A 16,570-nucleotide genomic window follows, 5' to 3' on the forward strand; every position below is an offset into this window, starting at 1 on the left:
ATCTTGAGAGGGGTTCCAGGGAAACACGGAGTGGTTTAGGAACCCAAGGATGTACCTCATGAAACACGTGTTGCCAAGGAATAAAACAGTAGGTATTTAAAATAAATATATAAAAATTCTTTTTATTTGGTGAGATGTCGGGGTCAACCATCTCTAAATTAAAATATATTTCTTCATTGAGAATAATTTGTACCTCTGTTATGCCGGAATTTTTATTCCCTAAAAAATAATACTTAAATAAAATATATATATATACACACATATATATGTATATATATCTTTATATATAAAAGTGAAGTTGTGTGTCTGTCTCCTACGATTTAGATTCCTAACTACTCCCACATTTTGCGGTGCAGTTTAATCAAAACCGGGTATCTTATAGTCGTGATTCATATCGAGCCCTTCTGGGTATTAGCGTGCATCTACGATGAGTCTACGATTTAAAAAAACATTTACCATCATTTTTTCCCATTTTAATGCATTTTTTCGCTATTATATAAGGGAAGTAACTCTCTAAAAATGTCTACGATGAGCCTACGATTTAAAAAAACATTTACCATCATTTTTTCCCATTTTAATGCATTTTTTTCGCTATTATATAAGGGAAGTAACTCTCTAAAAATGTCTACGATGAGTCTACGATTTAAAAAAAAAATTTACCATCATTTTTTCCCATTTTAATGCATTTTTTCGCTATTATATAAGGGAAGTAACTCTCTAAAAATGTCTACGATGAGTCTACGATTTAAAAAAAAATTTACCATCATTTTTTTTTTCCATTTTTAATGCATTTTTTTGCTATTATATAAGGGAAGTAACTCTCTAAAAATGCTTATATAGTTATTTCCCTTACAAATCCGAGCAACGCCGGGCGACACTGCTAGTATATATATATAAAATATAAGGGGACGAGGTTGTCTACAACAGCAAGACCTGTATTAATTTGTATGTATGTGTATATATATCTATGCATGTGTGTGTGTATATATATCTATGCATGTGTGTGTGTATATATATCTATGCATGTGTGTGTGTATATATATCTATGCATGTGTGTGTATATATATGCTAAGACGTAGAGAAGTTCAGAGAGAATAAAAATAATTAAACAAAATAAATATATTTTGAAAAACAACAACAATAACAACAAACACACAAAGGTTGATTTTGCGTCTGGTAGTAAATGTAAGGAGAGAGAGAGAGAGAGAGAGAGAAGGGGCCGGGGGATGGAAATCCAAATAGGTGCCTACTTACCACTTCTGCCAACTTCTCTTGCACTTGTTTCATCTCCTTGGTTTGGTAATAAAGGGCTTCCTCCAGCTGGGACACTTTGGCCGTCTTCTCAGCTAATTCTACACTTACTTGGCTTGTCTGGAAGGAAAGGACCGAGAGAGAGAGAGAGAGAGAGAGAGAGAGAAGGGGCCGGGGGATGGAAATCCAAATAGGTGCCTACTTACCACTTCTGCCAACTTCTCTTGCACTTGTTTCATCTCCTTGGTTTGGTAATAAAGGGCTTCCTCCAGCTGGGACACTTTGGCCGTCTTCTCAGCTAATTCTACACTTACTTGGCTTGTCTGGAAGGAAAGGACCGAGAGAGAGAGAGAGAGAGAGAGAGAGAATGAGTGGAAGCATAGATAAGATGGTCAGTGGTGGTGGTCGCACTGGAACAAGACAAACCGACGGACAGATCCTAACCATTTTTCTGCCTTGGTTTCAAAAAATTTTGGAAATAATCAAGAATTTAGTAAAATAAGTTTGTCATATATATATATATGTGTATATTTATATACACAAGTTCAGTAAAATTTAGATTCAGATGAATATGGTACTTAAGTTAAAGGCACCAGAATTGGTTATGATATTCTCCATATAATTCAAAATGGGGTGATTACAAACAAAATAAGCAACAAGGATATCATCCAGAGGTAATGTAGTACGATCGTTTCATGCGACTCCATTTAATTGAACAATGCAAATATTACATCAGTTTTAAAATGTAGAGCAATCTTCAGCTGCATAAAAATATAGAATTTAATTAAATTCGAAGGATTCATTTCAATAGTTTTCTTATCATCCAAAATCACAGAGAGGATAAGTAGACAGACAAAGGACAAGTTTCATCAACAACATCATAGTTGGAACTGAGATTTTTTTTCAAAGGAAGACACTGTTTATCATTGATTTTATTTTGCTATTCAGATTTACTAATGGGGGTGGGTGGGAGTAGTTCTAATTTATAGACTAATTTATCAAGTCTAATAGAAACTAGAATCTATCTTTTATGGATAGAGTAAAATAGAGACAGTTTAAGTGGCAGAGTTATAAATCAAGATTTCTTTGAAGTAAAACCATTGGGGTTCAGGAAGAATATAATTTCAGCCATATATATATATATATATATATATATATGCCGATGAACGGCAACGGGAAACTCAGAGTAACAGGTTTTGTTGAATTTTCTGCTGCTTTAAATAAAGCATATTACTCTACCACTGGTATTTGAGTACTCTTTTTTCCACCTTGTTTCACATTTATGTGTTTACTCCGGTATATATATATATATATATATATATATATCTTATATAAAATCTGTTCTGTGTGTGGCTTCTAGGATCTCGGGCATCAAATTTGATATGTAGATACCGACAGTATCAGGGCGTGTATAAGTCTTGAAAAAATTACAAAAATCGATTCCAGGTGAGAATGCGATTGATTAAGCTGAATAAAATCGTTTTTCTTTGGAATAGAAAAAAGTCTATCTTTATTTCTTCTTTTGCTGGTGTCTCAAATTTAGGTTAAATCAGTGTTTCTCAAAGGGGAAGCCTATGGGACGGTCGGACAAGTTGTTTTGAGAAAATTTGGTTTAAATGTTTGACAACTCAGCACCGTCCATTGGCGTTTTGCTCGTTTTTATATATATATATATATATATGTGAGTGGAGGCGCAATGGCCCAATGGTTAGGGCAGCTGACTCGCGGTCGTAGGATCGCGGTTTCAATTCCCAGACCGGATGTTTTGAGTGTTTATTGAGCGAAAACACCTAAAGCTCCACGAGGCTCCAGCAGGGGATGGTGGCGATCCCTCCTGTACTCTTTCGCCACAACTTTCTCTCTTTTTTCTGTTGGCCTGCTCGCTTAGCCAGCGGGGTGGCGTCCTTTGAAGGCTAAAACAATGCGAAGCACATTGTGACCAGCGATATGTTGCAACATCTGATAGCCTGGTCGGTCACGGTGATATATATATGTATACACACACATATTGATTAGAAACTGTATAACAACGGGAAAGTAAAGAGGTGGTATTTGAACAGAATGAGAAGGAAGAGGTAGGGGTCAGCGAGGAGTTAATAGCCCCAGATACAGGAGGAGGCTGGTTTGTAAACACCACATCACGCATCAGAAGTACATCCTGTCAGCAACGTCACTACCCACCTCATCAGACAGCACAAAACAGCACGGCGTGGTACCCTAGGATTACAACACAACATGGTACAGCACAACATACCACTACACTACATCACAAACACCTCACCTCTATCCAACAGAACAGAACATTGTGAAAACCACAACACCACATAACATAGCAGAACTACACCACCCAAACACAGCACCACATTATCATCATCATCATTATTATTATTATTATTATTATTATTACATCGACCTCCAGCAATTGGCTGGAACTAATATATCTATACAACGGGAAGCTTTATGAAAATAAACAAAAGACGAAGGCAGGTGGAATACAAACAATTGTATTAGTATGGCGCACAGCAATAGAAATAAAACAAGTCTTTTACGTTTCGAGCCTGCGCTCTTCAACAGAAAGATACACAGAAAAGAAACACAGAAAGAAGGAGAGAAAAAAAAGGAGAGAAAAAAATGCGTGCAGAGGCTAGCGAATCAACATGGCGATCTGATTCGGGCCAGAAGTCAAAGATCAAACGTGAGACGCAAGAGTGAAAATAGGGGAGATAATAGGGTCAAATGACCACACCCCAACGACATATATATGATAGATTGGTAGCCACTACACACATTTATTTTCTCTCCTTGTTTCTTTCTGTGGAAGAGCAGAGGCTCGAAACATTAAAGACTTTTTCAATTCCTGAGCGTTATACTAATACATCTGTTTGTTGTCTACACCACCGGTCTTCGTCTTTTGATTTTTTCGTGAATTCTCCCCCTATATATATACATATATATATTTGAGTAGAAAAATGAAATATCTTTTTATAGATAATTCGTTTAACCGATACCTGGGTAGCAAATCACATCAGAAATAACACGGTTACGTGCCTAGGGCAGAGACTACGTGTTTTCGTGTGGAAATTTGTGTGTATTTTTATAAAATTTATGAATATATGAAAGAATGGAGTTGAATGACAAATTAACAAATTTCCTTTATTTTCGACATATGTTTCGAAGGCTGCATATTCCTAATTGTGAAGGAATAAGGAGTACATTATGCCGCTTTCTCATCAGGAAAAACAAGGAATTTACGTCAACATCAAGATTCACAAAAACTCTTAGATGACTGCTCTCACGGAGCGCATAGCGATAATGAGTGTCTCTTTAATATTCCTTTATAAAGAGTGACGTCAAACTGGTTGAATGTAGAAAATTCTAGAAGGTTCTAAAGGTTCAAGAGTTCAAACGAAGTCATCTAAAAGTTTTTATGAATCTTGATGTTGACATAAATTCCTTGTTTTTCCTGATGAGAAAGTGGCATAATGTACTCCTTATTCCTTCACAATTAGGAATATGCAGCCTTTTGTTAATTTGTCGTTCAACACCATTCTTTCATTTATATATATATATATTATATATATATATATATATATATATATATATATATATATACATATATACATATATATATACACACACACACACATATATTGTCATTTAATGTCCGTTTTCCATGCTGGCATGGGTTGGACAGTTTGACTGAAAACTGGTAAGTCAGGGAGCTGCAATGGGTTCCAGTCTGATTTTACATATATATATATATATATATATATATGCCAAACACTAGAGATATACACACACACACCCACATGGTGCATGCACTCACTCCAACTATCATGCACACACAGCAATATATGCACACACACACACATATACACAGTGACACATTGAGTAGTGCATGCATGCATGCACACACAAAGACACACACACACACATATACACATACAAACACACACATACACACACACCAATAGCTTAATTATTAATATGCACAAACAAAACCACGAGACACAAAAAATACAAAAAGCAACATGTTCCCGCACCCCCCACACGTATGTAGGAAGAAGAGCGTGTTAAGGCGAGGTTTTAGTGACTAAGCGATGTCCAGTTAGTGGACAATTAGTTGACCAACAGCTGTGACACACTGACACAGTTGGTAGAAGGATGACCGCTGTTAGTCAACGACCAAATCTGTCGTCTTATTAGTTTCAACAAAGACAAGTACAGTTAAGAAAGCACCAGCATCACCGAAACACCGACAAGAATCAGGAAATCAGGCTCCAAAATATACCCTTATTTACACACCCATTATTATTATTGAGTGAGAGAGCAGTGCATACCCTCAAAGTGACACAGGGGTATAAATATACAAAGCCCAATATACCCACCATGACTATCTATCTGATAAGGGTACACCAGACACATGCATTACAACCATATGTACATGACATGGCGGTCTTATATCAAGATAGACATCGCTTGACCTTGCAAGAGGGGCCCAGTTAGAATTTTCTTCGGGTCATATAGGCCATCATGCTGAAACGCTCCTTGAATGAGGGTTGTTTAAGGATGATGAATGAAACACCCAGGTTCCCAGAAATGAATTATTCAAACTCCAAAGAATCCCTCTCAACACATGGCTATGATGCTCCCCTACTACTTCTGCTTGTGATCAGAGATGCACATATCGTCAGCCACTAAGGGACATGCTCAACTGATTAAGGTCAAACAACTTCTGATCTTAACTGATTAGAAGTGTTATCATGTACATTGTTTTGTCTCGGTATAAAAGATGGGTTTTACAGCAAATATTCTGCTCAATACCACAGATTTGCTTGTCAGTTGTTTGACCTTAACCAGTTGAGCATGTCCCTTGGTGGCTGACGATATGTGCATCTCTGATCACGAGCAGAAGTAGTGGGGGAGCATCATAGCCATGTGTTGAAAGGAATTTGTTGGGTTTGGATAATTCACCTCTGGAAACATGGGTGTTTCGTTCAACATCTTTAAACAACCCTTATTCAGGGACCTTTTGAGAAGAATGGGCTACTCAACCTGAAGAAAATTCTAACTGGGCCCCACCTGCAAGGTCATATGCTGTTTATCTTGACAGGAGATCACCATGTTGCGCACATATGGTTGTGATGCATGCGCCTGGTGTACCCTTATCAGATGGGTATACTGGGTTTATTATTATTATTGTTGTTATTATCATCATTACTATTATTATTATTATTATTATTATTACTGCTCCACTGTGTAACACGATTTTTGTCCTTGGGCAGCAACTGTTGCTTTCTATTTGCTGACCCTTAGAAAGTATGAAAAATGGCTGAGATTTCTTTCAAATTTTGCTTTTGTTACGTTTATTCAAACCCTAAAAAATCCCTCTCAACATCTGGCTACGAACCCCCACCCCACCCCCACCACCACTCCTACTCATCATCAGAGATGCACATAGCGTCAGCCCCTAAGGGACATGCCCAAGTGGATACGGTCAAACAACTGACAAGCAAATCTGTAGTATTGAGCAGACTAATGGCTATAATGGTATTTCTGCGTCAGCAACTCAGCACTGAATCTGTCTAAAATGTAACGGAAAATATGTCTTTTTTTAAATCATTGATGTCCAGGTGATAAAAGCAAAGTTTGAAGGGAACAGTAGTGATTTCCTTAGATTTTTGTTTTTATTACATTTATTCAAACCCCCAAAGAATCCCTCTCGACAGATGGCTGTAATACTCCCCCACTACTCCTGCTCATCATCAGAGATGCACATATTATCAGCCACCAAGGGACATGCCCAAGTGGATACGGTCAAGCAGCTGATAAGCGAATCTGTGGCACTGAGCAGAATATTTTCTGTAACGATATTTCTGCCTCAGCAACTCAGCAGTGAATCTGTCTAAAATGTAATGGAAACACAGGTGTTTCAAAAGCTTGATGTCCAGGTGATCAAAGCAAAGTTTGAAGGGAATGGCAGTCATTTCTTTTCATTTTTAGATTGAAGCAAATTGCAAATAACACTTACTGATCAAAGACAAAAAAAAATAATTGTTACACAGTGTTGTTGTTGTTATTATTATTATTTATTATCATGACTTAGAATACCTCGACCACACTTACCGTTTCTGGTTCTGCAGGGGTTAAAGGTGATGTCTGAAAGGGATTAAAAACAGTTGAAGAAATTAAACGACCCCCTCTTTATCTCCCTAAACATTTTCTCGTTCCTGGTTGCAGTAATTAGTAAGTTCTTTGACGAGATACAAGTGGAAAATTACCGAGGGGAGAGCCACTGGGTACCAGTAGTGTGTAGGGAACCCTTCAACAGTCACAATTTATTCGGGGTTTCTACACACGGTAAGATCCATTCCAGGGGACAGGTCAGTTTTTTTTTTTGTTTAGCAGGGACTGTAGAAGGGAGCCCATATTTTTTTTATACTTGCTGAGTAAAAAAAAATTGAAGATAGACATGGTTGAGTGGTTAAAGGGTTAACCTCCCAACCCCATGGTTTTAGTTTCCATCCCACTGTGTGGTACTTTGACTCACAAGGCTTTGATTGGCTCAAGACTATAACAGAAGACAGTTGCCTAAGGTATCACACAGTTGGACTGAACCCAAAGCCACGTGGCTGAGAAGCAAGCTCCCTAACCACACAGCTATGCCTCTTCTCCCTTCCTTTCTCTTGCTGGGTAACCATGGACTCCCTCTATAGCAAGACACCTATTTCTGCCCCTCTGTTTCTCTGTCACACTCAAACCTTTCATCCCCTGACACAAGTTCCCCTCCTTAAATGCCTCTGCCCCTCTCAAAGTTCCTTGTCTTGCGAGTCGCTTGGTGACCCTGTCAGTGCCGGTGCCACATGAAAAAGCACCCACTATGCTCTGCAGAGTGGTCGGCATTTGGAAGGGCATCCAGCTGTGCAGATCATGCCAAAACCAACCTCACCTGTGCTGGTGCCACGTAAAAAGCACTGAGTCCACTCTGCAGGGTGGTTGGTATTAGGAAGGGGATCCAGCTGTAAAGACCTTGCCAAAACAGATCCAGTAGCCTGGGACCGTCTTCTACCTGGCTGGCTCCTGTCAACCACCCTACCTAGGCATGGAAGATGGATGTTGATGATGAAGGCACATGGCTCAGTGGTTAGAGCACCGGGCTCTCAATCATGAGGTTGTGAGTTCGAATCCCGGACCGGGCTGTGTATTGTGTTCTTGAGCAAGACACTTTATTTCACGTTGCTCCAGTTCACTCAGTTGTAGAAATGAGTTATGACATCACAGGTGCCAAGCTGTATTGGCCCCTTTGCCTTTCTCTTGGATAACACTGGTGGCGTGGAGGGGAGAAGCTGGTATGTTTATGGTCTTCCATAAACAACCTTGCCTGGATTTGTGCCTGGGAGGGTAACTTAACAGGTGCAATCCCATGGTCAGTCATGACCGAAGGGGGTCTGAGTGATATACACACACGCATGATTCTTTCACTTTCCACCTACCGATTTCACTCAGAACCTTTGGTCAGCTCAAAAGTATAGCAGGAAACTACTATAACCCTGGGGTCACACAGAGGACCTGAACTCGGAACCTTGCAGTTCGGCAGCAATCTTTTACAACACAACCACGCAACCAGCTGATTAAAGTTGGTCTAGGATCCTGCCATTCGTTAGTCTCTCATTAATAACCTTTTCAATTCTTTGTAAATTGTAAGTATGTTTCTACAATTAATGAGGCCTTGTTATATTAAGGGTGGACCTCAGGATGGGGCAGGGTCTGTCTACATTAACAATCTCTGTTAAATAGAATGAGTTCAACAAGGAATAAATAAAAAAACAAATTAACATAGGCAGTAAGTGGGAGCATAGCATAACTTGAAGTTAGGGGATGTAGTTGGTGTGCAGGTAAAGGTGGTGCTAGTATAGGGAGGGTGGCACAGTTTATTGTTATTAACAACAGTAAACGGTTAGAATAAATTGTTGATGAATTTAAGAACTTTCGAGAGAACGCGAAATAATTTTGGGGGGATAATGGATCTCAAAGCAAAATGATATCTACATATTATGTATAGCTTTATGTACTTCAAGATACATTATTCCAGCCCCTCCCCCTTGCCACAAGAAAGAAGGATTATACGACACGGGTAAATGGAACATTCAACGTCTCTGTGCATGTGTGTATATATGTGTGCTTGTGGATGTGTGTTGGCGATTTTTTTCCCTCTGGATCTTTCCTTCTCCTATGTTTCCGACGAAGAGCTCCGCTCGAAACGTTAAACCCTCCTTCTTTCCTGAGCGTCCAATAATACTATATTTGTTCCACATCCTTGCGTTGTTGTGTTTTTTTGTGCTTTCTTGTTTGGATTAACTATATATATATTATATATATATATATATATATATATATATTTATACATATATATATATATATGTAGACATACATACATACACACATATATATCCACATATGTTTAAGAAACAGACACATTTAAGAGACTGATATACATACATATATAGACATATTTAACAGACACACACACATATATATATATAGACCAACAGACACACACACACACATTTATATTGGACATACCTTTGCACCCTCTTCCAGTTTAGTGGCTTCATATGATGTGATTTTGTTCTCTGCCTGGGTCAACTTGTGGGTCAGTTCATCTATCTGGTCAAGATACATGGTCTGAGTGTCCTCAGACACCTTCAGCTGGCTCTCGTAGTCATCCAACTTCCCCTGGACGAAAAGAGATAGAAAGACATGGTCATTAGGGTCAACTGGACATTCAGGGACACACTCACACACTACTGGACATTACACAGGACTGGACAAGAGATTATAGTGTTGCCCTGTAGAACCAGGCAACAAAGGGATGACACTGAATCCTTGTCTATCGGTCAAACAGCTGGACAAGAGAGGGCATCAACTGGCACAAAGCCACCACCACCCTCACTACTCCCCCCTTCTAGCCGAAGGGGTTTTTCTCTTGCAAAATATTTGGTGACCCCGTGAGGGCTGGTGCCTCATGAAAAAGCACCCCACAACACTCTGCCAAGTGTAAACACTCTGCCAGCTGTAAAGACCCTGCCAAAAAGGACCACAGAACCTGGTGTACACAGCTGGAACATCTTTGATCATAGGTCTGCTGGATCAGGACTGACCTGGGGTTAAACAACAAGAAAGAAGGACACATTAGATAATGTAGTCCTAGATACACTATGTCAGAATAAAAGACAGGATGGTCACAGTTGGAACATCTTTGATCATAGGTCTACTGGATCAGGACTGACCTGGGGCTAAACAACCAGGAAGGACACATTATATAATGTAGTCCTAGATACACTATGCCTGAATAAAAGACAGGATGGTCACAGCTGGAGCATCTTTAATCATAGGTCTGCTGGATCAGGACTGACCTGGGGCTACACATCATCAACAAAGAAGCACACATTAGATAATGTAGTCCTAGGTACACTATGCCTGAATAAAAGACAGGATGGTCACAGTTGGAACATCTTTGATCACAGGTTTACTGGATCAGGACTGACCTGGGGCTAAACAACCAGGAAGGACACATTATATAATGTAGTCCTAGATACACTATGCCTGAATAAAAGACAGGATGGTCACAGTTGGAACATCTTTGATCACAGGTTTACTGGATCAGGACTGACCTGGGGCTAAACAACCAGGAAGGACACATTATATAATGTAGTCCTAGATACACTATGTCAGAATAAAAGACAGGATGGTCACTGCTGGAACATCTTTGATCATAGGTCTGTCTGGATCAGGGCTGACCTGGGGCTAAAAAGAAAGACACCGCCACCACCACACCCACCCCCATCACCAACTTACCTTGGCCTCAGTCAATTCTTTCTCCATAGTTTGGGATTTCTCTACCATTTTCTTATTCTTGGATTCCAATTCCTGCAGCTTCGCTTCTTCCTCCTCAGTTTTGCTCTGAAAATATCATGGAATAAAAAAAATATCATTCGCTGACTGACTTTATATATATATATATAATATATATATATATATATAATATATATATATATATATACTAGCAGTATCGCCCGGCACTGGTGTCACGCAAATGGCACCGTAATATAGCCTTATATATTACTATATCTTATATATTATATGTAAAGAATAACATGCTATATGTATGTATGTTACTACAATTATCAGTTTAATAAATAAGTTAACATTTTTAATGTCCTAAAGTTGATGAACCACCTATTGTTCTCCTCCAATTTCTTATTTGCAATATAAACATATATATATATATATATACTCTTTATCTTTTATTAAACTTTTAATACTTTTGATATATATTTAAATAATATAAATTAAATTAACTTTATGTATTGGCTTATGTTTTTCATTGTTTGATTTGAGTGGTTTTATCTCTAATTTAATATAATATAATATAATATATTTATACTATAAAATTGGATTTAATCCTAAATCTGATTTTCCCCCGTAAGTTTGGATTTATTCCCTAATATTTTATTATTAATATATATACATATATATATAACGGGAAGGTTTACGAAAATAAACAAAAGACGAAGGCAGGTGGAATACAAACAAACAATTGTATTAGTATGGCGCTCAGGAATAGAAATAAAACAAGTCTTTTACGTTTCGAGCCTACGCTCTTCGACAGAAAGATACACAGAAAAGAAACACAGAGAGAAAAAAAATGCGTGTAGGATATATATATATATATGACCTCGTGTGTACCGTTGGCGATTTTTTCCCTCTGTCTTCCCTTCTCCTATGTTTCCGACGAAGAGCTCCGCTCGAAACGTTAAACACTCCTCCTTTCCTTCTTTCCTGAGCGTCCAATAATACTATACTTGTTCCACGTCCTCGCGTTGTTGTGTTTTTGTGCTTTCTTGTTTGGATTAACTATATATATATATATATATATATATATATTTATACATATATATATGTAGACATACATACACACACACACACATATACAGAAAGAAAAAGAGAGAGATGGAGAGAGAGATTGAGACAGACAGACTGAATAACAGATAGTTAAAGAGAGAAGAACAGAGAGAAAGAAAGACACACAGACACACATGAAAGACGGTGACAAATAAACCATGAGAGCCAGACACACAGACAGACCCCCAAACCCCACCCCTCCTCTACTCACCTCCAGGTCGTCCTTCCCCACCACTTCCTCCTCAATTTGAAACTGAAGGTCTTCCGTTTTCCTGCAACACAAAACACAAACAGAATTATTGGTGTGGCAGGGCATTATTGCCCTCACTTCCCCACCTCCTTTTATTTCAAGCATTAGCAGACAACAGCCTATAGTGTTGCTGATGTTTAGTACATCGATGACGTGACTGAGTCCAGCCATAACCATCCCATCTGGAGCCGCAGTGTTTGATCCATCCCTCTTGTTTCAAGACAGTTGGAATATCATTCAAAGGAGACTTAGCTACTATTTCTAGCAGGTTGAGTGCTCCTGTAGTGGGTCTCTCAATGAGGAGAGAGAAACACAAAGTTTTATATAGATGCGTTGGGACATTGAGGCACATTTGGGTTGATACAGTTGGTAAGGGAGTGCCACTGTGATGTATGCCACTACGAGTGCCACAATGATAGGTGTTACCACCAGAGTGCCACCCTGGTGTGCGCCACCACCAGAGTGCCAACAGTGGTGTGTGTCACTGTGGTGTGCTCCACCACTAGAGCGTTACTATGGTGCATACCACCACAGAGTGACACTGCAGTGTGTGCCACTACTAGAGTGCCACCACTAAAGTACCACTGTGAGGCATTCCAACAGTGGAGTGTCAATGTGGGTGTGTATGCCACGTATGGAGAGGCACAGTGATGTTGCTGTTGATGTGTAACATTGTGGGACATGCGACTCATCAAGCACCCCCATAGTGTGTTCAACCACTGGAACGTTGAAGTGTGAGGGTCACAAGTGGAGTGCCACTTGCTAAAGACACATTACATAATGTACTTTAAGATATAATAAATAAATGCGCCCATTTCAAGCCTAGCCAGGCTCATGGGCCCAGTTTCCCAGTTTCAATGGCGTATGTGTTCCCCAGCTGGACGGGACGCCAGTCCATTGCAGCGTTACTCATTTTTGCCAGCTGAGTGGACTGGAGCAACATGAAATGAAGGGTTTTGCTCAAGAACACAACGCGTCGCTCGGTCCAGGAATCGAAACCACAATCTTACGATCATGATGCTGACACCCTAACCACTAAGCCACGCGCCTCCACACTCCAAGATATGCTACATCTAAAACAACAACAAAAAAATTTATGGGATGGTCACTGTTGGAACATCTCTGAACATAATTCTACCTGCTCAAGAGGCTGACCAGGAGCTAAAACAACAACAAGATACAGAACAGATCCGAATCGTGGCCGAAGCCAGCGCCGCCTCGACTGGCTTCCGTGCAGGTGGCACGTAAAATGCACCAATCCGACCAGCCTCGCCTGGCACCAGTGCAGGTGGCACATAAAAAGCACCCACTACACTCACGGAGTGGTTGGCGTTAGGAAGGGCATCCAGCTGTAGAAACACTGCCAGATAAGACCGGAGCCTGGTGCAGCCTTCTGGCTTCCCAGATCCCCGGTCGAACCGTCCAACCCATGCTAGGAAAGCGGACGTTAAACGATGATGATGATGATAATGATGATGATGATGATGATCACGGATAAAATCCAAAGCCGAAACACGTTACCTCCGTAGATCCTCCAGCTCATTCTCTAACTCGTGATTCTTGCGCTCCAGCTGTTGGGCAACGTTCTTCCACTTGACCAGGGCATCATCGGCCGAGTCCTTGAACCTGTCGTGCTCTGACCGCATCACAGCCAAATCTCCCTCCGCCTGGAAAGAGGTCGCAAAAAAAAAAAAAGAAAAAGAAAAAACGCATGAAGAGGAGAAGAAAAGATGAGGATTTGTAAAGCTGTTAAGACATTCTATTCAACCGGTCAGTTAACTTACCATGTCGGATGGCATAAGCCTCAACCCTAATCTTCACCAACGTAATCTGCCTTGGGTGGCCCTACCAGAAACCAAAGTCTCCAATGGCATAGTTCTGACACCCCCGTTTCACCCCCTTACCGCGATGAGGAGGGGTTGGACTTTCATGTCTACGGCATTCGCCGCTGGAATAAGGAGCGGTTGGAGGTCCCACGGTCGTTAGCCTCAAATTATCAGGTCTGGTCAACGTTTGTAAGAGATGCCAGCTCAGCCCACCCCGGGTGAATGCTGTCTCAAGACAATAAGCAGAAGCATGGTCAAAGGGCATTAAATGATGAAGATTACTCTGACTAATACAGAATGTGATTTTTATTTATAGAATGACATTGTAGGGTGGGTGTGAGAAGCTGGATCTGGCCAGTTTCAACATAGAACGAGTATTGGGGGTGTGTGTAAAACTGGTTTAAATGCTAATGGGTCACTTAAAAATCTGGACCATGAAAAAGTAGCTTCAACTGACCCCTGTGATGTTACAGGGACCAGTTTTGTCGTGAAGGCTCAAAATATCTCATAGTACAAGACATAACAGGAGATTTGTAAACCTATTCCACCCATCTCTAATATTGGTATTGCTCAATGCAGGGTAGATTTTGCTGTCCACTGCTCTCCTCCTCAACACCAGGCCACCTCAGATGTTAGGTTTCGGAGACTTCTGCAACTTAAACATCTGTTCCAGAGATCCTTCAACCTCTCAATCCAACACATCTATATCTGAAGTGTGGAGGCGCAATGGCCCAGTGGTTAGGGCAGCGGACTCGTGGTCGTAGGATCGCGGTTTCGATTCCCAGACCGGGCGTTGTGAGTGTTTATTGAGCGAAAACACCCAAAGCTCCACGAGGCTCCGGCAGGGCATGGTGGTGATCCCTGCTGTACTCTTTCACCACAACTTTCTCTCACTCTTACTTCCTGTTTCTCTTGTACCTGTATTTCAAAGGGCCGGCCTTGTCACTCTCTGTGTCACGCTGAATATCCCCGACAACTACGTTAAGGGTACACGTGTCTGTGGAGTGCTCAGCCACTTACACGTTAATTTCACGAGCAGGCTGTTCCGTTGATCAGATCAACCGGAACCCTCGTTGTCGTAACCGACAGAGTGCTTCCAGATATCTGAAGTAGTGCTCTGGAGGGCCTTTGGGCCACAGCCCTTCCTACTGATCGCCACTAAGGTAGACAAGATATACAAAGGGTCAGACACTCACCTGGTCCACTTTTGCGGCGGCCCTTGCCACCTCAGATCTTTCCAGTTCTCGTTCCCGCAACAATTGCTCAATGTGCTCCTCTTTCTCTTTTAAGGCTTTCTACAAAGACAAATATTAGAAAGGTTAGGGGTGGACATATGGGGGGACACTGCAAGGGAAGGAGGGCGGAAGAAATCACAAGGTACTTGGGCGAACCAGTTGAAGAAGACAGGGCTCGTAACAATGGGGTAACACCATGCAATGGTTAACAAGGGAGAGGTAATAAAGGGGGACAGTATTGACAGTATTGGAGAAGGGCTACATTGGGTTAACATCTGAAGATGGGTAACAGCTGAGGAGGGTCAACGACCGGGGAGGGTTAATGGCTGGGGAGGGTTAATGGCTGGGGAGGGTCAACGGCTGAGAGGGTTAACGACTGGGGAGGGTCAACAGCTGGGGGAGGGTCAACGACTGGGGAGGGGTAACGGTTGGGGAGGGGTAACGGTTGGGGAGGGGAAACGGCTGGGGAGGGGAAAAATCTGGGGTAAAAACTGGAGAGAAGCAATATTAAGATAAGTAGAGTGTGTGTGTGTGGGGGGGGACGGGTTGATTTATATTGCTGAAAGAGCTGGGAATGGGAAAATATTGGGGAAACAAATGGAGGCAAAATTCTGGCAAGGTCGACTTTACCCTTCATCCTTTCAGAAATTGATGAAATACAATTCAAGTACTGGGGTTGATGTAACAGACGAGTCCCTTCCCACAGAATCCCAGGCCTTGTGCCCAGAGTAGAAAGGAACGTTATTATCTTTAGAAGAGGTGAGACACTCACTGACAGTCTTCCTCAAAAACTGTGCTAAAATTAATAATAATAATTATTATTATTATTGAGTGAGAGAGCAGTGCATGCCATCAAAGTGACACTGGGGTACAAATATACGAAGCCCAATATACCCATCATGACTACCCGTCTGATAAGGGTACACCAGGCACATGCATCACAGCGATATGTGCGCGACATGGTGATCTCATATCAAGATAAACAGCACATGACCTTGCAGGTGGGGCCCAGTTAGAATTTTCTTCTGGTCGAGTAACCCATC

At 40.9% G+C, this 16,570-nt stretch overlaps 1 protein-coding gene across 8 annotated transcripts in view; it reads right to left on the bottom strand.

Annotated features, from left to right (window-relative positions):
* LOC115226085 (CAP-Gly domain-containing linker protein 1) overlaps window positions 1-16,570 on the bottom strand; it is a 207,699-nt gene that overhangs the window by 84,233 nt on the left and 106,896 nt on the right. For 7 of the 8 annotated variants that reach the window (XM_036514836.1, XM_036514832.1, XM_036514833.1 and 4 more), the window contains 7 exons: window positions 15,489-15,587; window positions 13,988-14,133; window positions 12,428-12,488; window positions 11,110-11,214; window positions 9,835-9,987; window positions 7,378-7,410; window positions 1,458-1,574 (listed from right to left, as the gene is read on the bottom strand). In XM_036514836.1, coding sequence (XP_036370729.1) covers window positions 1,458-1,574; window positions 7,378-7,410; window positions 9,835-9,987; window positions 11,110-11,214; window positions 12,428-12,488; window positions 13,988-14,133; window positions 15,489-15,587 — 714 coding nt within the window. The remainder of the gene's footprint in view (window positions 1-1,457; window positions 1,575-7,377; window positions 7,411-9,834; window positions 9,988-11,109; window positions 11,215-12,427; window positions 12,489-13,987; window positions 14,134-15,488; window positions 15,588-16,570) is intronic. The other variant, XM_036514837.1, reaches the window with a different exon arrangement.

The sequence above is a fragment of the Octopus sinensis genome, linkage group LG29 (genome assembly GCF_006345805.1).
Source record: "Octopus sinensis linkage group LG29, ASM634580v1, whole genome shotgun sequence".
Lineage (NCBI taxonomy): Eukaryota > Metazoa > Mollusca > Cephalopoda > Octopoda > Octopodidae > Octopus > Octopus sinensis.